We start from the raw sequence: 27871 nt of genomic DNA, 5'->3' as shown, positions 1-27871 counted from the left end.
GTACGTGAAGCCCGGCTAACCAGCCGAATCGACACCAAATCCAAATATCCATGGCGCTAGGGAAATGCTCTCTATTTGGTGTGAACAAAATGGTCTTATCCATTATGAGCAGCTGGATAGAATATCACAAGGAATCTGTACCGTATGCAACTGATTCGTTTAAAGCGTAATATTCCATCATGACATCACTCGGCCACATATTGCAATACCTAATAAAAACTATTTAGAATGAAGTGTTTGGGAAGCTTTGCCTCACCCGCTTTAAAGTCCAGGTCGTGCACCCTCCGACTACTCTTTTTGTTTCGATCGATGCAGAACGCTCTCTCTGGGATACGCTTCACTTTGGAACATAGTATCAGATATTGGCTTGATTCGTTCTTGGCCTCAAAAGATGACAGTTATTTGGCTGATATTTATATAAAACTATGGGGGCCTTCCCAACCAGGGTTATATGAACAATGTTAATCATTATTAATTCCCACTTTGTTGATCGTATTATAAACGAAATTGTTGTTTTTTAAGCCCTTGGAATTGTAACTAACACAAAAATTCTAAAGATCAGTACATGGCATTAATATTTGAAAATGATTTCGTGGCTGTTCTTGACGAAGTTCATTCATGACGTCCAATTTGGGCCACTTTTTTGAGCATTTTTTACCTTATGTCACGAATAACACTAACAGTGTAAGCCTCTAAGGCGTCAACTCTTGCTGGTTTATCAGCATAAGCCAGTGACTTCACGTGGCTCCATAGGAAATAATCGAGTGGTATCAAATCTCTTCGACCTTGGAAGCCAATTGACAGGTACATTTCTCGAAATAAAGTTATGCCGAAATTTTGATTTAAATTAATTTATCATTATCTTGTTGAAACCACATCTCAATGTCGTCCATATTTTCAAACAAAAAATCACTGATAATGGAGCGTTAACGATTTCCATTGACTGTAACTTGAGCTACGGCTTAATTTTTTAAGAAATAGGATTGGAAACGGTGCATTTTTCTGGATGTAATGGAATTTGTAGGGTGTGTTGTGGAATGGTATCAGTCCATATGCGGCAATTTTGTCTACTAGCAATCTTTAAGACAAAAATGAGCCTCATCGCTGAACACAATTTTGCGAACAACAGTCGTCTATAAGTTTCGCGAATCGATGACTGATTTTTCAAGTAAATTTCGATAATTTGGTAGCGTTCTTCAAGAGTCAATCTATTTATGAAGATTTGCCGGAGTAAACTGATCATAAATGTCAAAAAATGAGCGCAATATGACATTCGTTTGACAGTTAAACCGTTCGTAAGTTATATTGGGCTTAAAAAACACCCTTTGGGAGAGAGTGTGATAGAGACATAGTTTATAACATAGACAACAACTAGATAGGTAACTGAGAGCCAAAAACCTAAGTCTGTTGTCAAAAACCTTATTCATGAGAATCTATTGCATGTATTTTGTTTTTTTATCACCCATATGTGTGAAAGGAGAGTAATTTTTATTCTATGGTTTAGAATTTCTGTAATTATTTAAATTAATTTTCTACTAAATTTTAAAGTAGTAATTTTAAAGTTCGTTCTTCCTTTAACAAATAATTGTTTTGATCACTTTCCTGCCTAGTTACTCACAGTGACTTAAATCTATCGATCACTTGACCATCCTCCATAACTTGACGAATAATAACAATAAAAAAATAGATTATTAAAAATGACAACAATAACAAACACTTAAAATCAACATTTAAATTTAATTTTAAGCGACCTTCAATCTGCGTAAACATCTCTTTTTTACGCTCTCTCTCTAACTCTCCCAGCCAGATCATTATCACGATCTGTGATTACTCTCAAATCTGGTTTGTTTTTTTTCAGTTCAGCTTTAGTTTTTTACCCAAAACTTAAATGTTTTACAAACAAGTCAGTCTTTCATAAAACGTCGAGCTCTTAACATCGTTTTCTAAGGGGAAACTGGTTTATAAAACGATATTTCAACTACCAGCAGATCGAGTTTGTTTTTAGAATTTAATTAGAAAACGAGAACAGCGAAAATGCAAATTTCTATTGTATTTTCATTGTTTTGTTTGGTGGCCACGGCCTGGGCCAATACAGCGGCCCCCGCCAAGCCCGTTGTGAAAGAAAAGCAATTGGTTTGCTATTATGATTCCTCCAGTTTTATTAAAGAGGGTAAGTACTTCCGAATACAAAATGATGTATTTAAAAATAACTCTTAGGTTAAAGCTCATTAGAGCTGTATTTGTTTGTTTGTTTTGTTAGTGTTGGGGCATCTAAGTTCTTCTGGAAATTTGATAAGACTATGAGTTTTTTAGTTTTTGTTTTTATTTTCTTAATAATTATATTAAAATGTATTGCGTAATCTAGCAGTTTATAATACTCGAATGTAATAAATTTCAAACGAAATTGAGACAAAATTGTGTTAATTGTTGCTAATTATAATTGATTGCAAGTGGAAATTGCAAGAGAAAACAAAAATAAAAAAATAATTAAATGACATCCTCTTCTAAGTAGTGTGAGATTTTTAAAAGTAATGTGTAAATAAATAATTAAATTTAAGCTAGAATTTAAAAGAAATCTATTCTAGGAACATTGAAATATTTCTATATTTTTGTCTGTTTATGGAGATAAAGAATACAAATTTCTTAGGAAATATTTTATGATTATTTTTAAATTGAGAATATTTATAACAAATCAGTAACAATATTTGTCCATTAAGCCTGATAACATGATTTTATATACATGTTGTGAGATAAGTACAGTGCGAAACAAAAAACATAACAGACTCTTAATATAGGTTCGAAATTTAAGCAACATATGGTTATTCAAAATTAAATATACCAGTAAATCTGGTGACAGTCAGGAACTTGTTATTTTCAGTGCCATTTAGTGTCACCTCTGGTTAGCTATGTAACAAGTTACTTAGCATTTGCGTTATTCAGACCATATACAGTGGTGGCCACCAATTTAAGACAAATACCTGAATTTTTTTCATCAACTGAATTTTAAGTGCAATAGAGCCAAAATAAAAGGAACTCTAAGGGTATGAAATTTATTATTAATGTTTCTAGTTTCTGAAAAATGTTTGAAAAAATCGGTAAAACATATATGGACAAAGATATGTGGATATACGTTGACCCACCTCGGCGAACATCCGCTGTTAATAACATGATATGACCGAAACTAATGGAACTAAAAATACGAAATTTGGTCCAAATATTTTATAATAATAAAAATATAATGATATAAATGTGAGAAAATATGTTTATTTAAAAAACAAATTTTTTGGTCAAGTTGTAGAAAAATTGTATGTGTTCATGGTGAATATGTATGAATTGACACAGTCGAATAAAACATACTTGTGTGTTAAAACAGTCCTCATGCATACATATTTGTGGAAATATTTGAAAAAATAATTGACAATTACATGGAATTTAGCAAACAATTTTTGTCTTAAATTCATGGCCACCACTGTATATAAGCCTTTCTAACACTGATATTGCTCTGGCCCTTTTATTTTATAAAAGTATAATTAATTGACTTTCCAATGATATCAAATACAAGAATTAAATTGATAACAGGGACTTGCAGAAAAATTATATAGCATAGGTTGTTTACAAGATACTGGGAATTTGTCAGTATCATTGTAGCTTGAGAGAGAGAGAGAGAGAGAGTGCGAATTCAATGCTTGAGCAGATTACAACATTTTAGGGCAAAATCTTTTTATATAATTTTGGTACACTGAACACAAATCTTTCCAAAATTTTTAAATCGTATGTGCTGTTTTCGAGATATTTTCTTTACATTCTTTACATGAATGTTTTTAAAACTGTTTATGGATTTGTAATCTATAGAAGTTAATCTATTAGGATTAGTTTTTGACTTGAAGATTGGACATTAAATAAAGCTTAATCTACGAATGTTGGCGGCTTAAACTAGCAAATAAATCCAAAACTACAAAGAGTTCATCAAAAAAATATTTGTGTAGGAAAACATAAAAATTGGCTCATAAGAAATATGAGTGATCACAGATCGATCTCCTTTTCTTGATTAAACGTTTATTGGCCAAGTTATTAACGAATTTAGATATATTGAGTTTCTATATAAAAAATCGTTTTTTGTTAAGAAATATGAGTGATTACACATCGAGCTCCTTTTCTTGATGAAACGCTTATTGGCCAAGTTATTAGCGAATTTAGATATTTTGAGTTTGATACCATTTTTAAAAATATTGATTTATTTTATGGAAAATTGTAGCATTTGACAACATTTCGAAAAAAACATAAAATTTATTTCCATGAAATAAAAATTTAATATAAACCGGTTAACCAAAACCGCTTAACCGGTTTTTTTAAAAGACTTTAATCGAAACCGGTTTTTTCAAAAATACACTTTTTTGGACACTCTAGTCTGGTCAGATTTCAGCATCTCATAATTTTGCTTCCACCAAATACAGATAATTATCTTAGCGCCATAGATATTTGGCTTTATAGTTGGTTCGGCTGGTTGGCCGGGCTTCATGTACGATCTCTTACGCTTCGGGTTTTTGCAATGAATCCATTTTTCATCGCAAGTGATTGGGTGCGAAAATTATTTTCTTTTATATCGTTCGAGCATCATTTCGTATGCTTTCAATGTATCTTCGCTACAATTCCTATGGTACCCAATTTCTTAGCTTTTAGATGAATACTGCTGCTCGCCAACGTTTTGGAATTGCTGCTTGAGAAGCTCCTTATGATTTAGCAAACCCTTGTTGAGTTTTTCAACAAGCTTCATGTAGTAATGCCTGCAATTATTGGTCTTTAAAATTTTGTGGCTGACTATCTTTGTCTGCCGTGTCAAAATCACCACTTCTGAACCGAAAAAACTATCTCTCGCACTCGTTGAAACAGACAGAAAACATTCACCATAAGCTATCAAATTAAAGATTATTTGGTACAAAATTCAACATTTTCGAAGCAAAAAAAACTTTGTTGTTGTAGGAATAAATGACAGATATGTACCCTTCAAATGACATATTATTTATTAAAAACAACAAGTAAAAGAACTACATTCTGCTGTACCGAATCTTATATAAACTTCAACAAAATTATACTTTAAAATAATTTTTTTTAAATATTTTTAAGCAAAAAAAATTCGGGTTAAAAAATATTTTTCCCGATTTTGACCCATTGTAGTTCCAACTTACTATAGCCTTATATACATCGTTGCAATGGACTTTGAAATATCTATCATTAGATATTCATATTGTCTATATTAATGAGTTAGTAATCCAGATATAGATAAAAAATCAGCCAAAAATCGAGGTTGTCCCGATTTTTTCCTTTTTTCCTAAGCCATTTGTGGACCGATTTTGTCGATATCGACTTCGCTATCTATAACCATCCAGAATATATCGAGCCCTTAGCGCCAAATTATCGTAAGCGACATTTTCAAATTTTTTTTTTTATTGCAAAAATTAAAATTTTATGGACCGACTGATGTTTTAGCGTTCTCAGAATATCAAAATTGTTAATTACTTCAAAATTATAGGGCGTGAGATTTTATCGTAAGTCAATGTTTACATTTTACAGTAATCGAATTTTATCGTAAGCGACACATAGTGGTATAGAAAAAAAAGAGGCAAATAAATCTGTAACTTCTAAATGGTTTTATTGGTTTGAATGAAATTTCACATGCGCAAAGAAGAAGTGTTCTCGAGTTTAAGCTCTGAACGTGGACCTCATTTGCCCACCAGGGCCGCGACCAAGGGTCCTCAAAGTAGGACACCTCGGGCATATTACATTTTTAAAATGATCCTATTAATTCGTTTGTATTCCGATTTCAAAATAATTACACACATAAAATTTTTTCATCGAGTGCTACAAAAGACCTAGTCGAAGATATCATTTGTCTCTTATAGCTTAGGAGATAATCGCATTTGAAAATTTAATTTTCAACATTTTTTAATTTTCATCCAGTTTTTTGATAACAGTGTATCCAAATATTTTCCGATTTTCTCCATTTTTCCTTCATTCAACTAACAATATACGTATGTGTCAAATAAGATAAGAACTGTTTAAAAATAATGACTAAGTTTAAAGTTATATGCATTTGAATTTAAAAAATTTAGAAAAGCCGATTTTTCGGTAATTTTTTGGGAAAAAATAACTTTTTTTCTTTTTAAGTTATCGCAAAAAATTTCTAAGAGGATGTATAAGGAATTTATACTTTCTGAAAGCTAAGTTTTCATAAAATATTTTGAATGAAAAAAAATTAAGAATTTTTGTTACCGAGGGGACCACCAGGTCCATTCAAAAAACACCTATTTTTTTATGTAAAATTAAACTTTAGGCCAAAAATTCTCAAATCGCATATTCGATATCAAAATGTAATAACCGATTTTAGATGGCCCAATATGCTTTTAATTATTTTGTAAAGGATTCCGATAACTCCGACCCTGGTATGGATATTATAGCCAAAAAACTAAAAATTTCCATTTTTGTGATTTTTCAAGACTTTTTTGGGAATTGCTGATAATAAATTTCAAAATTCGTTTTTATTGTTCCATTTTAAATAGAAAATTTTACATAACTGTGAAATTTCATTAAAAACTATTCATAAATAAACATTTTATTTCAATTCGAAAAATCTGTATCTATGCAAAAATTCAATAAAAAATATCTTTTGTCATATTTGTCAATAAAGTATTCCATGAATTTTTAATTTTCAAAAGTTATAAATATTTTTGAAAAATAGACGAAACGAACGAAATTATATTATATCGCATCATAACATTTTTAAATCTATGTATAATTTTCGAAATAATCAAAAAAGCCTTCTCCTGTAAAATTTGTGTTTTGTCGCTTACGATAATTTGGCGCTAAGGGCTCGATATATACTTTGTGGGGTCGCAAATGAAAAATGCAGAAATAACATACGGAATGACAAACTTATATTTACCCTTGCCACTCATGGTGAAGGTTATAAAAAACGCGTTCAAAAAATACGCCATCTATTGTAAATTCTGCATTTTTAAGTCATATGAATAGATTTTTTTTAATTTGATTTTTCGGAACTTTTCCAATTTATTTTCTTAATATATACAGCCAGCTACACATTTCTTATTCTTATTCATAAATTAATTGATGTTTTGACATTTTGTGATGTTGTGAATGGCAATACTACAAAGTTTAAACTAAAAGCCAAAAACATCAAAGGGTTAATCCACGTTGATATTTCTGGGTTCTAGTTGGATTAAATTTATTTTTAGATTAACTAATCTGATTACACTGTGTGTCATTTTTTAAGTCATGGAAATATAACCATATACGGGCAACAGTACGTGATAAAAGAATTTTTGTTCTTTATGACAAGGGCTACAAATTTACCTCAGACAGTAAATCAAAATTCCGAACTGTTTGCAAGACATGAGTTTGAGAAAATGATAACTTTTTTGCAAAAATGACACCAAGGTCCCAAATCTTTGGGGGCCTGACTTTGAGCAGAACTGGAAGACAAGGGTCTTTTTTTTTGGTCTTTCATCATATAGTGGAGTCCGTATATAGTTATATTTTTTCGAGTTGCACTGTGTTATTAAATGGCATTTCATCTTCAAGTAAAAAACCCGCCCTGAGTTGAGTACCATTTGTCATTTCAATATTCCAGGATGTATGCAGGATTGTGTAAGGAATTGTAATATTTAATTTTTTCAGTTGCTAAACTATTAAATTTAATTTGCTAAAACATTAAATATTTCTTAAAATATTTAAAAAAATAACTTCAATTTTTGAACAAAGTTTTCCAAAAAAAAATTATTTTAAAATTAATAACTAAATATTTATATTCACAAATACATATATATAGTGAGAATTTAAAGCTTTTCCCAATACTCTCCCTTTCTCCCCTCCAAAAACTGATCCCCTTTTTATTGGTTTTAATACCATAAAAGAAAGCATACTTCAAGGATTTGATATTATATTTTTCTATTTGCATAATTTCCGCTTTGCCATTAAAAGTTTTATGTAAACTTATAAATGATTTACAAAAGGAAGCTTTAAAAATAAAATAAGTAACTTAACAAAATATAAATATGAGAAATTATTTTTTTAAACATTTTTTATATAAAGTTAAATAAACAACAAACCATATGAAAGGGGAGTTTTTCTCTTGTTAGTTTTTACTTTGAAACCATAAAAGTATGCTTGTTTTTTTTTAAAATTAGTTTAGTAAAATGTTAAAACTTGCAAGGTTTTCACTTTCTAAATGAAACTAAAGTGATTGCTAAACAAATAAACAAGATTAGGCTAAAGTAAATAGGTCAATAGTTAGGGAATACATGTTTTATGAAGGTTGTCAATTAAAATATTTATAGGAAAAGGGTAAAATGGATTTGGGGAATACTGAAATGCCTATTAAAAAATATAGTTCTGCAATTAAGAGTTTAATTTGTAAAATATTTTATTTCATTAAGGATCTTTACTTATAAAATCACTTAAACACCTAAAAATAGGCAATGATTTTGTATAAATACAAATTAAGCAAGGTTCTAAACCCTATTTAGCAGTCGGGAATCTTTAATGTTTTATAAACAAATATTTAAAAGCTTTTAAGTTTCCAGTAATTTCCTTCCTCATTTAAACCTCATTTTTTTTATTCTCATTTCCAGGTTTGGCCAAATTGATTATTGATGACTTGGAACCCGCCTTCCAATTCTGTACCTACATTGTATATGGTTATGCCGGCATTGAACGTGATTCCTTCAAGGCTTTGAGTACCAATCAAAATTTGGACTTGGATTTGGGCAAGGGTTTGTATCGTACTATGACCCGTCTAAAGCGTAAATATCCCAATGTCAAGGTTTTGTTGAGTGTGGGTGGTGACAAGGACATTGAGACCGGTGAAGATGCCAAGGACTTGCCCAACAAATACTTGGAATTGTTGGAGAATCCCACAGGACGCATGCGTTTCATTAACACCGCCTATGCTTTGGTTAAGACTTATGGTTTCGATGGTTTGGATATTGCTTGGCAATTCCCCAAGAACAAACCCAAGAAGTTGCACAGTGGTTTGGGCAGTTTCTGGAAGGGTTTCAAGAAAGTGTTTACCGGCGATCATATTGTTGATGAAAACTCGGAAATGCACAAGGAACAGTTTACCGCTTTTATGCGTGATTTGAAAAATGAATTGAGACCCGATAACTTCTTGTTGTCCGCCACTGTCTTGCCCAATGTTAATTCATCATGTAAGTTTAATATTCAAAAAAACATTAAATTACATTACTTTAATATCCTATTACATTTTTAGTGTTCTTTGATGTTCCCGCCTTAACCAACTATGTTGACTTTGTCAATTTGGCTGCCTTTGATTTCTATACCCCCGAACGTAACCACGATTTGGCTGACATTGCTGCTCCCCTATACCCCATGGCTGATCGTAATCCTGAATTCAATGCTGATTATCAGGTACAATTCTGGTTGCGTAACGGTTGCCCTGCCTCGAAAATCAATTTGGGCATCAGCACCTATGGCCGTCCCTGGAAATTAACTGAAGATTCAGGTGATACTGGTGTACCTCCCGTTACCAAGGTTGAAAATGATGCTCCCTTGGGTGTTAACACTCAAACTTTGGGCTTGTACAGCTGGCAGGAAACCTGCTCCTTATTGCCCAATGCCAATAACATGTACGCCAAGGGTGCCGATGCTCCTTTAAGAAAAATTACCGATCCCGCTCGTCGCAGTGGTGTTTATGCTTTCAGAGCTGCCGATAAGAAGGGCAAGAATGGCGTTTGGGTTTCATATGAAGATCCCGATACTGCTGCCGATAAGGCTGCCTATGCCAAGAATCATAATTTGGGCGGTGTAGCTTTGTATGACTTGTCTTACGATGATTTCCGTGGTCTCTGTACCGGTGACAAATATCCCATTTTACGTGCTGTGAAATATCGTTTGGTCAACTAAATCTATGTATGTGTCTAATTTGTACGTTTTATTTTTGCAAATTGCGTGAAAATTATGAATTATGTTTTTATATTATAGCTTTAGGCATTTGTTAAAATAAGTTTTTAAACAAAATCTCAATGTTTATTCTGCATAGTTTATGTGTTACTGTGTTTTTTTTTTTTGGAGAGTTGATAAAGAAATAAATATTTTAACAAATTTTTACTTTAAATTGGTGTTTATTTTATGGCAGTTTATCGTTAAGAATTGTGTGAAATTGTGCTTAGGTAAGCAATTGTTTTTTTCTCTTGTTTTAGAATATTTTTGTTGTTTTCCTTAAAAATAATGTATTTATGAATTAAATTTCTATTTAAATTTGATTTCGGAATACATTTCCTTCATCGCATTTTACTTTCTTCATTTCCGTTTTGTTAGAAAATGCTTAATTAAGGCTTTTAACAAGCTTTTTATTTAAAAGCTTCCCAATGGAATGCATATTAAAAACATTTACATGAAAACGTATCAAAAAAAGCATTTAAAAGAAATTTTTTAATAAACAATTATTGTAAGCTCTTTAATAGAAAGCTTGCTTATATATTTATAAAAAGAAAAGCTCATTAAACTAAATTATATTCAACTATTTTAAATAAATATGTGTTTTACAATATTTTTGAAGGATAAGACTTAGTTAAAGTTTCAAAATTAAAGGATTTATATTGAACTTTCAAAAATAATGCTTTTATAATGTTTTTTTTTTAAACTATCAAAAAGCCAAGTAAAAAAATATGATTTCAATTAATTTAAATCAATGTGATATTTTTAAAGAAAAGCTTTCAAATGGTATAGCTTATTTTCGATTTTAATATGAAAAGCTTATTTAAAGCCTTTTCACTTTTAGAAAGTGCTGGTTCACTTATGTTTGAGATTGTTAATGACAGAGTAGACTTGCTCTAGTAAAGTTGATATGTGTGAACCAGTACAAAAGGGATAAAATAAAAGCTCTTTATACATTTATTATACACTAAGTTTTTCAATTTACACTTCAGGGATCCTTAAACATTTGTCAAGTTTTGATTGGTCTGGGGGTATTATGTACAAGGTGCTGCAAAAGAAATCCTCCTATCAGAAAATGATATAAATTTTGCGATTGGCCCCTAATGTCAGTTCTGTTTTGAAATTTGTGTAGTAAACACATGCGAAATACACGTTAATAAAAAATGTTACGCTACACTGCTCCATAACGCGGAATATTGCCATCCTTAATCATCAAAAATAATCATGAGTGATGAGGCCCATTTCCATCTTAGCGGGTACGTAAATAAGCAAAATTTACGCTTCTGGGGCACTGAAAATGATCAACGAGTTCTTTTTGCCGCAACTTGATGAATTGGGATTGGAAAACATGTGGTTCCAACAGGACGGTGCAACGGCACACACTGCACGTGTCACAACCGATATGCTGAAGGATGCATTTCCCGGTCGCCTAATCTCCCGTTTTGGCGATTTGCACTGGCCAGCAATATCGCCTGATTTGACCACTCCAGACTTCTTTTTGTGGGGCTTTTTGAAGTCGCGGGTTTATGTCAACAAGCCTCAGACTCTTGCAGATCTTAAAGACAATATCCGTCAAGAAGTTTTGGCCAAAGTGATGGAAAATGCCATAAAAAGGGCTCAAATGACAATCAACTGTGGCGGCGGCCATTTACATGACATCATATTCTCGACTTGATGTAAAAAAAATTAAAAGACCAAATAAAAATAATCCACAAGAAGAAACAAAGTTTTTCATTTTTTTTTTTTTTACATTACAGCCAAAAAACATCGGAAGTTTACTTTTGCGCCACCTTGTAGTATTAAGTGAGCCAAATTTTACTTTACACGATTTTACATTAAGTTCTCCTTCCGGGCCATAGTCCTGAACAAAATTTGTTTCTACAAAAAAAAAAGTAAAAATACGGCCCTTTTTCATGTTCCAAATTTGGGTGCGTGTAACTTTTAATAGGGACGAGATAATTCTTCAAATCTTGCTCTAATTTTATTCGGAATTTTATCGCAAATATAGCTGATATTCTGAAAAATATTCGAGCCTCCGTAGGCACGCCATAACTAAAAAACGAAAAAAATAAAGAGTAATAAACCTAAATCTCTTGAACTAAAATAGATAACTTAAGAGAAAAAGGACTATTTATATTTTAAATTTCAGCTCATTCGGATCATAAATAGAATTTTGTTATATATACAACTTAGGTATCTTTGGTTACCACCATTGAAATTTTTCGGCAAACATTTTCGTAGAATATTTTAATCCTTAAATATCCTTTTTGAAAGTAGTTGTTTTATTTTCTCGAGAAAGGGTAAAATTGATCCCTAAAAAGAGGAGCTAGAGAGGGTAAGATTTTCCACAAAAATGATCCTAATAAAATTCCACAATATAACTCTGGCAATAAGAATTCTGTCAGACATTAGCTTACAACATTTTTTCATTTAATATAACTCCCTTTACCCAATGTAAAAAAAACTCAGACCAGCTGGACTATAAGATTATTCTACATAAATTATCTTATCAAAATGCCCTTTCAAAATTATAGGATTGCCAATCAAAAAGTCTCAATTTGTTGGACAGTGTTGTTTTACATTTTAATAAAAGGCCTTTAATAAATGTTTTTTAAATCTTAAAAATGTTTTTTTTTTTACTTTTAACAAGCTTCTGAATGAAAAAGAATTAAAAATCTTTTTATTTTGAATAATAAGAAGAAATCTATTTAATTAAAAAGTTTTTATAACGAAGGTTTATAAAGCATTTCTATAAAAAGATTATAAAAGCCTATGTATTAAATAGCTTTTAATACAAATTTTTAAGCCTTTTATACCTTAAAAACCAAACTTTATTCAATATTTTATCAACCTTTTTAAACAGTTTTTATTGATCTTAAGATCCTAACAATATTTAAACAATTTATATTAAATTTTCTATTTAGAAAGTTTTTATAAAAAAAATTTTTATCAACCTTTTTAAAAAGCTTTTACCAGTATTTTAAATTGTGTTTTTATTAAAAAAATTATATTAGATTTTTTATTTAATATACTTTTATCAATTCTTCTTTTTAAAGCTTTTATTGTTATTTTGTATTAAAAAAGTTTTTACCAAGCTTTAATATTAAAAAGCTTATACCAAGCATTCGTATTAAAATTATTTTATCAAGCTTTCATATTAAAAAGATTTTTTGCAATCAATACTTATCAACCGTTTTTAAAGCTCTAAAAACCTTTTGAAAAGGATTTTATCAAGCTTTCATACTAAAAAGCTTTGATTAAACTTTCACATTAAAGAGCTTTTAGCTTTATCATCAGGAAGCTTTTATCAAATTTTTTTATTAAAAAGCTTGATTAAATTTGTTTATCAAGCTTTCAAATTAAAAAGATTTTTTGCAATCTTTTCCATAATTTTCTTGTTAAAAAGCTTTAATCAATACTTATCAACCGTTTTTAAAGCTCTAAAAACCTTTTGAAAAGGATTTTATCAAGCTTTCATACTAAAAAGCTTTGATTAAACATTCACATTAAAGAGCTTTTAGCTTTATCATTAAGAAGGTTTTATCAAATTTTCTTGTTAAAAAGCTTTAATCAATACTTATCAACCTTTCTGAAAGCTCTATCAACCATTTGAAAAAGTTTTTATCAAATTTTCATATTAACAATCATTTTATCAAGCTTTTGAAAAGGCTTTTATCAAGCTTTCATACTAAAAAGCTTTGATCAAACTTTCATATTAAAGAGCTTTTAACAATATTTCTCATTGGGAAGCTTTGATCAAATTTTATTATTAAAAAGCTTGATTAAAAAGATTTTATCAAGCTTTCATATAAAAAAGACTTTTAGCAATCTTTTTCATTAAGAAGCTTGTATCAAATTTTCTTCTTAAGAAGCTTTAATCAATACTTATCAACCTTTTTGAAAGATCTATTAACCTTTTGAAAAAGCTTTTATCAAATTTTCATATTAACATTTTTTTATCAAGCTTTCTCATTAGGAAGCTTTTATCAAAATTTCTTATAAAAAAGCTTTAATCAGTGTTTATTAAACTTTTTGAAAAGCTCTAACAACCTTATGAAAACCTCTATCAATCTTTTCAAAAAGCTTTTAATTGCCTTTTCACAATTATGTTATTAAGAAGTTTTTAATGGTACAAGCTTAATATTAAAATTAATAGGGATTTTATTGCAAGATTTTAAGACGATTTTATTTAAAATAATTTCAAGAAGCTTTTTATTAAAATGTTGTAATACATAATATCAGACAGTTTTCTTTTCTGTTTTCAAAATTCTCTTTAGTTAAATGTTACCCTTAACTGAAAATAATTTACAAAATAGCAAACAATTTGTTGAAATCTTCTTGTCTTTACTGCAATGTAAATTAAATTTCTCAACTTGAATGATGAAAGTCCCGACCACATTTTAACACTAAACACAACAAAAACAATAAAAAAACACTATTACAAAGCCACGCATACATATATAGATACCAATACAAAAACATATTGTTATACAAAACGGAAATGAGCGGAAATTCTAACAATGCTACTTAGTTTATGTTTCATTTTCAAACCAACACCACCCTCCTCTAACAGATTTCCCACCAAGGATAACAATAATAAACTAAAATAACAACAACACCAAGAGAGCTAGCGCTATAACAACATGGAATATTAATCACAACTGGTATTTAATAACAATGAACGAAATATCAACGAACAATTTGTTTTGTATTCCTGCAAATTACACTAACTCATACCCATCTTCCTGTCATAGAAGCCCGGGCGGAAGAAGAAAAATTAAAAACTAACAACAGCAGAAAATAAAGAGAGAGAAAAAAAGTGCAAAAATAATAAGGAAGAAATTCTTTTATTCCTTTAAATTGAACTCAAACACATGCATTCAAACGAAAAAAAAGCTTTTGTTTTAAAAAAACTGAAATAAAAAAAGTGAGCAAAGAATTGAAAATTATTATACATCAACACAATAATATTATTTTAAAGGAAATATATTTACAGTGGCTATAATATTTAGCTGGAAATTTTTTACTAAATACAAAAGCTTTCAATACAAAAGCTCAACTTAATTAAAAAGTCATGAACGATCATGAAAATTGTTGAATATTAAATAATATAATTTGTTTAGCATTTTATTTTTTATTATTGAATTTGTTTCTTTAAAGAACGTTCACTTTCAATCTATGTTTCCCTACACAGCCACTGTTAAACCACCATTATAAGCATATAAAGCTCTCCTCATTGTAAGCACACATTAACAAAATATTTGCTCCTGCAATATTTTGTAATTTTAATTGCTTGCCCCTAGTAAAATGATGGCTGTCAATACCATTTATCTAACCAACAACCATCCAGCCGGCCAGTCAGTAAGCCACCCAAGCTGTCAGGGAACAATTGTTAAAACAAGCGAAAAGTTTAGTACACATTTCGAAAAAGAGGATTTCCTAATAATGTTGCTGAGTTTCCGTTCGACATCAACATCGACCTCATCAACAACATCATTATTATCAGCGTCATTATCATCATCATCATTATCGCAAACTAGGTGGAGTATCTACTCCAAAATGTCTATACCGTTTAGCAGTGGCAAGTAAATATTTACTTTGAAGGTATACACTGAGTGTAAATATTTTCATATAATTTAAGATGCAGCATTTGTTAAACAATAATGAAAGAAACGAGTAAAAAGGAGAATGGAAAGTACCACTCAAACATTGAAATTAATTTCATTAAAAATTTAAATGAAATGTTTTCAGCAGAATTATTTAGTTAGGGAGAAGGTATGCAAAGGGAAATGGTCAAATATTTAGTTATAATTATAGGATTTTGAAAGCAAGTAATTTAAAAGCAATAAACTGTTTATAGGAGGAGAGATATTATAAAACGGATAGATTTAATAAGTAAACATTTATAAAAAACAAATTTAATAATTTGCAATGGTTTTGCATACTTTTCACGAAATGTGTTGAAGGACAAAATCTGGAGATAAAGCAATGAAATATTGTTGCCTCAAGCCATTCTTTCCTTAGAACTAATGAAAAGTCATCAGTGAATCTTCCTTTAATAGATTTGCATTAACTTAAAACTGATCATTGAATTGAAGGTTGAATATATAATTGAGTAAAAGCTCTCAGCTTTTTATTTAAAAGCTTTCCATTAAGAATATGTTATTAGATAAAACGAAGTTTTAAAATAGTTTCCTTCCAATGTTTTCTTTAAATGCTTTTTATAAAAATACTATTTGTATTAAAGCTATTTTATTTTAAAATTCTAAATATGGTATTACTTAAAAGCTTTCGATAAATTTTATATATTGATTCAGTAAGTTAAATGCAAAGTATGTTAAAAACTTTTTAATAAAAAATCTTAAAAAATTGTTTAGTAGAAAGCATGTTAGGAGCTTTATTAAACTTTTCAAATACAAAGCTTTACAATCATATTTTAAACAAAAAACCCATTGACGAAAATTGTATTCACACATTTTAAACCAATAAGTTTGAAGAAAAAGCCGTTTTAAAGCTTAAAATGTAAAGCTGTAAAGTTTTATATTAAACAAAAGTTTAATTAAAGCTTTAAAATTAAAATCTTATTTACAGCCTAAAAAACAGATTGTATCAGTCTTTTAAAAGCTTTCGTCAATCTCTAATAAAGTTTTAGTTACTAAAAGGTTTTTACCAACATTTTTGTTATGAAGTTTATATTGAAATTTTTATTAAATTTATAGATTTTTGGTAATTATTCGAACTTTTTTATATATATAATTTGAAAGTAAATTTTTAATTAGGCTTAAGTTCATTTTTATTATAATTTATTTGTAATAATTCAAAGAATATCACTGAATACTAAAATTTTTAGACAATTGGCAAATTGGAATGCATTTTCTACCCTGCCAAGGGCGTCATCAACAATCTTCATTGTCAAGGTCTATTTGTAAATATCATCTATTTAACTTACTATTATTAGGAATTAGAATATGGGAAGCCTAATTCATATTTATATTATTTGTAAATTAGACGAAATTTCAAATATTTTTTATTATATATGTGTATTCTTATTATTACAAATTTATAGCTGAATTGTTAACCAAAGGTTGACTACAGCAACACTAATAAAATGATAAATTTGTAATAATAAGAATACACATATATAATAAAAAATATTTGAAATTTCGTCTAATTTACAAATAATATAAATATGAATTAGGCTTCCCATATTCTAATTCCTAATAATAGTAAGTTAAATAGATGATATTTACAAATAGACCTTGACAATGAAGATTGTTGATGACGCCCTTGGCAGGGTAGAAAATGCATTCCAATTTGCCAATTGTCTAAAAATTTTAGTATTCAGTGATATTCTTTGAATTATTACAAATAAATTATAATAAAAATGAACTTAAGCCTAATTAAAAATTTACTTTCAAATTTTTATTAAAAGTATTTTCAAGATTTTGGAATAAAAAGTTTTTATCTAAATTTTTTTAATAAAAAAAAGCTTTAAAAAGAGTTTAAAAAGCTTTATCGAGATTATATAAAATGTTTTTATTAAAAAGCTTTTATATTTTCTTTATTAAATCAAAATGAATTCTACAATATGTTTTAAGATAACTCGTTTTAAAGCTTATTTAAAGATTCAAAAAGCACAGTTAAAATTTTAAAATGAACAGCTTATTTACATAATAACTAAGGCTTTGAAATGAAAAGCTTATTTACATCTTTAAAATGTAAAGCTTATTTGAAGCTATAAAAATAAGAGCTTTTAACAGTATTTATAAAGCTATGTATAAAAGCTTTTTTTTGTTAAGATTTATTCAAGTTTTTTTATTAAAGAGATTTTTTTTATTAAACTGATTTTTTAATCAGAAGTTTATTTCGTCATGATTTATTAAAAAGCTTTTATCCAGAAATTTGTATTAAAAAAGGTTTTATCGATATTTTTCATTAAATGGTTTTTATTTATCTTTTTCACCATAATCAAATATTAGAGTTTTTATTAAAACACTTTTTGTTTAACTTTATTTTAAAAAAGCTTTTATAATGTTTTCATTACAATTCAATTTTTTTTTTATTAAAAGCTTTTAATTGAAATGGCTTTATCAAGATGTTTTATTAAAGAGCTTCAACGAGTTTTTATAAAAAAGCTTTTTTTTAAAAACACATTTATTGAAATTTGTAATTATGCCTTTTTATTAAAAACTTTTACTTAATGTAGCTTTTTTATTAAAATGCTTTCAGCTCGCTTTTTTATGAAAACGATTTCAGCAAGTTTTTTTCCACAATATTTTCTCTTAAAAAGCTTTCATCAATATTTTGAGTTTAAAAACTTCTATTAACATTTTTATTCTAAAGAATTTTTCAAACTTTTTATTAAAAAGCTTTTATCAATACATATTTTTTTATCAATATTTTTGATTAAAAAGCTTTAATCAATATTTTTAGTTTAAAAGCTTTTACCAAACTTTTTATTCAAAAACAATTATCAAAATTTTTCTTCAAAAAGCTTTTACCAATATTTTTGATTAAAAAGCTTTAATCAATATTTTTAGTTTAAAAGCTTTTATCAAATTTTTTTATCAAAAAGTATTTATCAATAATTTTTATTGAAAAGCTATAATCAATATTTTTAGTTTAAAAGCTTTTACCATAATTTTTTATTAAAAAGCTTTTATGAAGTATTTTTCTCCAAAAAGCTTTGATCAATTTTTTTATTGAAAAGCTTTCATCAATATTTTTATGTTAAAAGCTTTTACCAAACTTTTTTATTTAAATGCATTTATCAAACTTATTATTAAAAAGCTTTCATAAAGCTTTTTTCCTTAAAAAGGAATATATTTTGTATTAATCAATATTTTAAATTTAAAAGCTTTTAGCTTTGGAAATTAGGGACCATAGAACTGTTTTACAAAATAAAGCAGTCAATTTTTGGATAATTTATTGTTAAAAAGTTTTTGTTTATTTTTCATTATTTCTAACTTAAAAAAAAATTCTGAAAAGTTTAGATATTAAAAGTGTTTTGGTAATTTCTTTGTTAAACTAATTCCCATTTAAATACAATTAACACATTTTTCTCTTTTAATTATTTACATTGTTTAGAAAATATTTTATACTACTTCTAGTTCAGTTAATAATACATAACATGTTTGGAAAATAGATAAAACAACTATTTACAAAACATTTTATATATTAATAACTCCGAAATAAAGTTAATTTTTAATAATATTTAATAACATTTATTTATAGCTTTAAACATTTCTAAGTTATTTCAAACTACCAGCTCTGCTGTGCACACACACACAGTGTAAATGTGTTTATTATTATTTATCCATCAACATCTACAACTCGTAAGCCTTGTAGCTTTTTTATGAAAAAGCTTTCAGCTCACTTTTTTATGAAAACGATTTCAGCAAGTTTCTTTCCACAATATTTTCTCTTAAAAAGCTTTCATCAATATTTTTAGTTTAAAAGCTTCTATTAACATTTTTATTCTAAAGAATTTTTCAAACCTTTTATTAAAAAGCTTTATCAATACATATTTTTTTATCAATATTTTTGATTAAAAAGCTTTAATCAATATTTTTAGTTTAAAAGCTTTTACCAAACTTTTTATTCAAAAACAATTATCAAAATTGTTATCAAGCATTTTTCTTCAAAAAGCTTTTACCAATATTTTTGATTAAAAAGCTTTAATCAATATTTTTAGTTTAAAAGCTTTTATCAAATTTTGTTATCAAAAAGCATTTATCAATAATTTTTATTGAAAAGCTATAATCAATATTTTTAGTTTAAAAGCTTTTACCAAAATTTTTTATTAAAAAGCTTTTATGAAGTATTTTTCTCCAAAAAGCTTTTATCAATTTTTATTATTGAAAAGCTTTCATCAATATATTTAGGTTAAAAGCTTTTACCAAACTTTTTATTTAAAAGCATTTATCAAACTTATTATTAAAAAGCTTTTATAAAGCATTTTTCCTTAAAAAGGAATATATTTTGTATTAATCAATATTTTAAATTTAGCTTTGGAAATTAGGAACCATAGAACTGTTTTACAAAATAAAGCAGTCAATTTTTGGATAATTTATTGTTAAAAAGTTTTTGTTTATTTTTCATTATTTCTAACTTAAAAAAAATTCTGAAAAGTTTAGATATTAAAAGTGTTTAGGTAATTTCTTTGTTAAACTAATTCCCATTTAAATACAATTAACTCATTTTTCGCTTTTAATTATTTACATTGTTTAGGAAATATTTTATACTACTTCTAGTTTCAGTTAATAATACATAACATGTTTGGAAAATATATAAACTACTATTTACAAAACATTTTATATATTAACTCCGAAAAAAAGTTAATTTTTAATAACATTTAATAACATTTATTTATAGCTTTAAACATTTCTAAGTTATTTCAAACTACCAGCTCTGCTGTGCACACACATACACAGTGTAAATGTGTTTATTATTATTTTTACTCCCTAAGTTATGCTTTACTATTTATCCATCAACATCTACAACTCGTACAGAAAATAAAGCACAATCATTTAACCTTTAAACCGTAAACTACAAATTTTTAGCTTATAAAAATGAAATGAACTTAAAATAACAACAAAATCTCTATTAATATAACATAGTTATATTATGGTAGTAAAAAAACACCAAGAGAAATATAAAGTTATTTGATTGCTTTGAATAAAACTAAAACAATTATAGGAAAAAATATATATATATTTAGTTAGAAGAGTGAGTTAGTGTATTGTTGGGTATTAGAGTAGTGGAAGTAGAACTTTGTTTAAATGAACAATTTTCCAATAATTCAGTTTAACAACTTTATAGAAAAACTTTATGTAGCACAAAATGTAAGTATGTTTGCTTGTTAGTTTAGAATTTATTGATTTTCTTTGAACTTTTGCTTTTTTTTCTAGATTTTCCATACAATTTATTACAAAAAAAAAAATATATATATAAGAAAGAATAAAAAAAAAGTAAAAGAAAAATGTTGGAATAAGAGCTTTATAAACTGTAAGGGCATGTTCTGTAAAGAAATTTTTCCACATGACTGCTAGTAGAGAGAGTTTTTTGGGGGGGAATTCGATTTTGATTATCAGTCAAAGAGTTGTAGAGTAGAAAAGTATGTTGGCCATTTATTAGTAGTAGAATATTTTCTATAGTATTTTTGGTTTAATTTATTTTCTTTAATAAATTATTTTTCATTTCCGTTTCCTTTTAGGTATTTTTTTTTCTTTTATTGTTGGCTTTACTCATTCATTTTCCACTTGTCTTAGTTTGAAGCTTGAAATATTCCCTATTTGTTTTAGCATTTGTCTTAATTTTCTAAACGTTTTTACGCCATTAGCAAGGACATGGCAAGTATAACAATTTCTTGATTTAAGGATTTGTTGCCATTAAACCTAAAAGTCCTTAATATCATCAAACTTTAATCCTATTATAAGAATATATGCAAACGCAAAGAAAAGTAAAGGATAAATGACCGAAATGAAAATAAAAAACTAAACGAAAAATATAAAATAAAACGCATAATCTTAGGAAAACAGAAGGAGGGCAGAGAAAAAAAGATTTATAATAAAATCAAAAGGTTTAAGCTCACACGTACACATATGAAAATCGTTTTATTTTTGGTTTAGCAGGAGTGTCGCAGCTAAGGTACAGAATAAAAAGCAGTTTGTTAAAAAACACTGACATTTTCTTATCCCAACACTTGAGCTCTTTCGATAACCTACTTATTTATAGGCTCAAAAGACCAGCCCATCATGAAAATTTATTCCTAATTTGTAAAATTACCCAACAATTAAAAAAAAATTCATCAATGACATGAAATTTCTATCTGGAAAATTAAAGTTTTTTTAAACAGCAGTTGAAAGTTTCGTATTTTCTATAGCTCCGAAGGACCATGAATGAATTCTTAAAGGCTTAACGAACTTTTAAGGATTAATCATTAAAAAATTGCTGACTTTATGAAAGAAAGATTCAAGGTCCATGGGAAAATGAATTTGGAAATATTTTCAGAAGATTGAAGGTTCGAAGGACCATATTTGATAAAAAATTTTGCCAATTTACTTCCTTTTAATAAAGGCACCCAATAAATACTCTACAAACTTCCTCTATTTAATGTCAGATTTATCTTAAAAGGTCCATTATTTAGATCTAAAGTTTTTTTACCAGCAGTTGAAAATTTCGTATTTTCCATAGATCCGAAGGACCATGAATGAATTCATGAAGGCTTAAAGAATTTTGAAGACCTAAACATTAAAAAATTGCTGACTTTATAAATGAAAGATTGAAGGTCCATGGGAAAATGAATTTGGAAATATTTTTATAAGATTGAAGGTTCGAAGGACCATATTTGATTAAAAATGTAGCAAATTTACTTCCTTTTAATAAAAGCAACCCAACAAATACACTACAAACTTCATCTATTTAATGTCAGATTTATCTTAAAAGACAAATTATTTAGATCCAAAGTTTTTTTAACAGCAGTTGACAATTTCGTATTTTCTATAGATCCGAAGAACCACAAATGAATTCTAAAAGGCTTAAAGAATTTTTCAAGACTTAAACATTAAAAAATTGCTGACTTTATAAAAGAAAGATTGAAGGTCCATGGACAAATGAATTTGGAATTATTTTCATAAGATTGAAGGTTCGAAGGACCATATTTGATTACAAATTTAGCCAATTTACTTCCTTTTAATAAAAGCAACCCAACAAATACACTACAAACTTCATCTATTTAATGTCAGATTTATCTTAAAAGGTCCATTATTTAGATCTAAAGTTTTTTTAACAGCAGTTGAAAATTTCGTTTTTTTTATAGATCCGAAGGACCATGAATGAATTCATGAAGGCTTCAAGAATTTTGAAGGATTAATCATTAAAAAATTGCTGACTTTATAAAAGAATGATAGAAGGTCCATGGGAAAATGAATTTGGAAATATTTTCATAAGATTGAAGGTTCGAAGGACCATATTTGATTAAAAATTTAGCCAATTTATTTCCTTTTAATAAAAGTAACCTAACAAATACACTACAAACTTCCTCTATTTAATGTCAGATTTATCTTAAAAGACAAATTATTTAGATCTAAAGTTTTTTTAACAGCAGTTGAAAATTTCGTATTTTCTATAGATCCGAAGGACCATGAATGAAGTCATTAAGGCTTAAAGAATTTTGAAGGATTAATCATTAAAAAAATTGCTGACTTTATGAAAGAGAGATCGAAGGTCCATAGGAAAATGAATTTGGAAATATTTTCATAAGATTGAAGGTTCGAAGGACCATATTTGATTAAAATTTTAGCCAATTTATTTCCTTTTAATAAAAGCAATACAACAAATACACTACACACTTCCTCTATTTAATGTCAGATTTAACTTAAAAGGCCCAGTATTTAGAATTCCATAAGGACCATATTCGAAGGACCATAATTAACCACTAACTTTAACAATTTATTTCTCGTTAGTTAAAATAACCAACCTTCCTACTCTTCAAAAATGCAGTAAATTACAACTTATACCTATAGGTTCGAAGGACCTTAGTTAACTAAAAAACTTTAACAATTTATTTTCCATTAGCAACAGCTCTCAACATTTGAAAACTCTGATTTCGAACACTCTAACAACATTAACTGACCCATCTAACTCCCCCCAAAAAGGGTCAAGGTTAGACATGTTCAATTGTTTTGTTAAATTTCAGTCATTTTGTTATAAATAAATGGCAAATTTAGTGGAAATAGTGTTTAGAGGTTGGTAGTTATTATTACAAACATATAAAGGTTCTAATCTATAAAACAGTCACGTAGGCCTAGCATGAAAAAATATTTTGTGTTGTTTATCTAAGACAACCAAATACGAGAAATGTTTTATAAATTTATGCACATAAAAGTACCAATAATATTCCAAAAAATATAAAAATAAACAATTTAAGGAAGATAGTAAACCTTCTCCCAAAATAGATATAAAAAATAAATAGTTCACATTTATTACAAAAAAAAGGGAAAAAGGTTATAAAAGGATTTCAAAGGCATTTGAAAAAAGCCTCAAAAGTTAATATTATGCTTAAATCTTATTACAATTTTCAAATTGTAAACAAAAAAATAGAAAAATCAAACTTACCTTATGACGTTTCTTTTCTCTATCGGGCACCGCATGCCAATTGAATTGTAAATTCCAATCGAAACCGCCCACATTCACACCACCCGAATCACGATAATGATATTCGAGTGTGGTATCATCGATAACATCTATAACGGGACAGACAACGGTGGTAGAATTTCTAGCAATACGATCCAATAATGGTTCTAGCCAACCTAATGTGTGACAAACAAACAAATCGAAGCAAAAAATGAGAAAGTGTTTGACAAGTGTAAATAAAAATAAATAAATAAAATGAATAATGTGATACGATTTTCAATGATTTAAGTTATTTTGCAAAATAAAAAAAACAAAAACAAACTAACTGCTCGTATTTATATTTTGATTTTAAATTACTATGAAACTGGTCTAGTTTCACTTTTTTTATAATAGAAAGGTAAACAATTTTGTATTTTATTTTACAATGTTTAACTGATTGACGTCATTTAAGTAGGAAATAATAAAAAAAAATTACTGGAAATTAAAGTAAATATCTGTTAATTCTTGATAAGAACTTAATAAGGTTGTAGTTTTTATGAAAATTTAACTTAAATTGGTTAAAATTATATTCAAGCAAATCTCTGTCTTTCACAATTTTAACTGAAGAGAGCTAAATTCGGCTGTGCCGAATCCTATATATCCTTCACCAAATTAAACTTAAAAATATTTTCATTTAAACAAAATTTAATTTTTCTTTTTTCAAATTGTTTTTTATTTTTTTTTAAAAAGTTTTTTTAATTTTTTTTTTTGAAATTTAAAAAAAAAAAAAATTTGAAAAAAGAATTTATGCCAAAAAAAATTTTTGATGAAAAAAAAATTCGTTTTAAAATTTTTTCCCGATTTTGATCCATTGTAGGTCCAACTTTCTATAGCCTTATATACATCGTTGCAATGGACTTTGAAATATCTATCATTAGATATCCATATTTTCTATATTAATGACTTAGTAATTCAGATATAGGTCAAAAATAGACCAAAAATCGATGTTGGCCCGGTTTTTACCTAATATCTCAGCCATTTGTGGGGAGATTTTGTTGATTTTAAATAGCAACCGATGTATGTATTTAGTTATTTGGGGGCTACGGAAAGTTGATTTCAACATACAGACCGACAGACGGACATGGCTATATCGGCTTCGCTATCTATAACGATCCAGAATATATATACAAACGGAATGACAAATAATAATGTCCAATACTGTGTCTCGTCTAGACAGTGTTTTTTCAATAGAAAAAGTGTCTCGTCAAGACAGTGGTGTTCTATAGAAAAAGTGTCTCCACAAGACAGTTTTTTTCTATAGAAAAAGTGTCTCCACAAGACAGTTTTTTTCTATAGAAAAAGTGTCTCCACAAGACAGTTTTTTTCTATAGAAAAAGTGTCTCCGCAAGACAGTTTTTTTCTATAGAAAAAGTGTCTCCACAAGACAGTTTTTTTCTATAGAAAAAGTGTCTCCACAAGACAGTTTTTTTCTATAGAAAAAGTGTCTCCACAAGACAGTTTTTTTCTATAGATAAAGTGTCCCCACAAGACAGTTTTTTTCTATAGAAAAAGTGTCTCCACAAGACAGTTTTTTTCTATAGAAAAAGTGTCTCCACAAGACAGTTTTTTTCTATAGAAAAAGTGTCTCCACAAGACAGTTTTTTTCTATAGAAAAAGTGTCTCCACAAGACAGTTTTTTTCTATAGAAAAAGTGTCTTCTCAAGACAGTTTTTTTCTATAGAAAAAGTGTCTCCACAAGACAGTTTTTTCCTATAGAAGAAGTGTCTCCACAAGACAGTTTTTTTCTATAGAAAAAGTGTCTCCACAAGACAGTTTTTTTCTATAGAAAAAGTGTCTCCACAAGACAGTTTTTTTCTATAGAAAAAGTGTCTCCACAAGACAGTTTTTTTCTGTAGAAAAAGTGTCCCCACAAGACAGTTTTTTTCTATAGTTTTTTTCTATAGAAAAAGTGTCTCCACAAGACAGTTTTTTTCTATAGAAAAAGTGTCTCCACAAGACAGTTTTTTTCTATAGAAAAAGTGTCCCCACAAGACAGTTTTTTTTTATAGAAAAAGTGTCTCCACAAGACAGTTTTTTTCTATAGAAGAAGTGTCTCCACAAGACAGTTTTTTTCTATAGAAAAAGTGTCTCCACAAGACAGTTTTTTTCTATAGAAAAAGTGTCTCCACAAGACAGTTTTTTTTCTATAGAAAAAGTGTCTCCACAAGACAGTTTTTTTCTATAGAAAAAGTGTCTCCACAAGACAGTTTTTTTCTATAGAAAAAGTGTCTCCACAAGTCAGTTTTTTTCTATAGAAAAAGTGTCCCCACAAGACAGTTTTTTTCTATAGAAAAAGTGTCCCCACAAGACAGTTTTTTTCTATAGAAAAAGTGTCTCCACAAGACAGTTTTTTTCTATAGAAAAAATGTCTCCACAAGACAGTTTTTTTCTATAGAAAAAATGTCTGCACAGGACAGTTTTTTTCTATAGAAAAAGTGTCTGCACAGGACAGTTTTTTTCTATAGAAAAAGTGTCTGCACAGGACAGTTTTTTTCTATAGAAAAAGTGTCTGCACAGGACAGTTTTTTTCTATAGAAAAAGTGTCTGCACAGGACAGTTTTTTTCTATAGAAAAAGTGTCTGCACAGGACAGTTTTTTTCTATAGAAAAAGTGTCTCCACAAGACAGTTTATTTCTATAGAAACCAGGCATTTTATAGATGTTGCCAAATTCGATTGTGAATTGAAGTGTAATATATTAAAAATCTTCTTCTAGAGTTTAAGTTGTCATTCTTATCTTAAGCCATACATCCCAATTACTTGTTTTATATTGCAACTAATACAATTTTCTCACATTCACTAGTTTCATCAAATAAATTTGCAAAATTTAATCAAGTCATTGAAACTCTGCTTAAAATCAATGTTATGTAAAAATATTCATTATATTAAAACTCTTTGTGTTAGTTACTTCATTGCTTTTAATTTGACAACATAATTTAAATCCTTAATTGAATTTTCTTTATATGCATTTTTTATACAAATTTGATTTTTCATTTCTAATGGCTTTGCTTTCAACAAAAAACTTCAAGGTATTATAAAATGTTTTATTTAATTTTAGTAAATTTTGTGTAAATTTGAAATTTAATTATTTCTGTTTTTATTTTTCTTTAAGATTTTCTCTTTAAAAATTAAATTTCTATTTTCATGTCCTTATTTTTCAGTTCAGTTTTATGATTGATGATTTGTAGGTCTCTGATGTATGTTTTCATATTGTTCATGGCAACAATATGAATGTAGTGTAGAAAATCTAATTTCTTGTTCATTTCTTTTTAATCCTGAATAATTTATCTCAATTTACGGCTGAATGGTCATCTGAAGCATTAAAGCTTATTTTACGTAAATGAAATTCCTTTTTTTGTAAAATGTCTGTCTGTTCATATATCATCATCTACATTTTTGTAATATAATTGTTATAATTCGTTTGGATATTTTTGGAAAATTGTCATGCTCTAACACTTGTTAAGCCTGTGAGAAGAAATTTGTGGTTGTATGCATTGTAAAAGGAATGCTATAGAAAAACTGTCTTGACGAGACACTATTCTATAGAAAAGTTTCTGTCTTGACGAGACACTTTTCTATAGAAAAGTTTCTGTCTTGACGAGACACTTTTCTATAGAAAAGTTTCTGTCTTGACGAGACACTTTTCTATAGAAAAGTTTCTGTCTTGACTTTTCTGTAGGAAAGTTGCAACTTGCCACAGATTTCTAGCTGTGTAATAGCTTTGCCAAT

The 27871-nt window shown here is 28.0% G+C and overlaps 2 protein-coding genes across 3 annotated transcripts in view; one reads left to right on the top strand and one right to left on the bottom strand.

Annotated features, from left to right (window-relative positions):
- The window catches only part of LOC135961589 (putative polypeptide N-acetylgalactosaminyltransferase 9), a 237321-nt gene that overhangs the window by 62908 nt on the left and 146542 nt on the right, over positions 1-27871 (bottom strand). For both annotated transcript variants that reach the window (XM_065513108.1, XM_065513109.1), the window contains exon 6: positions 24088-24281. In XM_065513108.1, coding sequence (XP_065369180.1) covers positions 24088-24281 — 194 coding nt within the window. The remainder of the gene's footprint in view (positions 1-24087; positions 24282-27871) is intronic.
- On the top strand, positions 1939-10147 carry Idgf6 (Imaginal disc growth factor 6). Its single transcript, XM_065513110.1, has 3 exons — positions 1939-2170; positions 8646-9221; positions 9284-10147. The coding sequence occupies exons 1-3, from the start codon at positions 2035-2037 to the stop codon at positions 9934-9936; spliced, it is 1365 nt and encodes a 454-aa protein (XP_065369182.1). The 5' UTR covers positions 1939-2034; the 3' UTR covers positions 9937-10147.

Source organism: Calliphora vicina, chromosome 5 (assembly GCF_958450345.1).
Source record: "Calliphora vicina chromosome 5, idCalVici1.1, whole genome shotgun sequence".
NCBI lineage: Eukaryota > Metazoa > Arthropoda > Insecta > Diptera > Calliphoridae > Calliphora > Calliphora vicina.
Note: the sequence above shows the minus strand (reverse complement) of the source record. Positions and strands in the feature narration are given on the sequence as shown.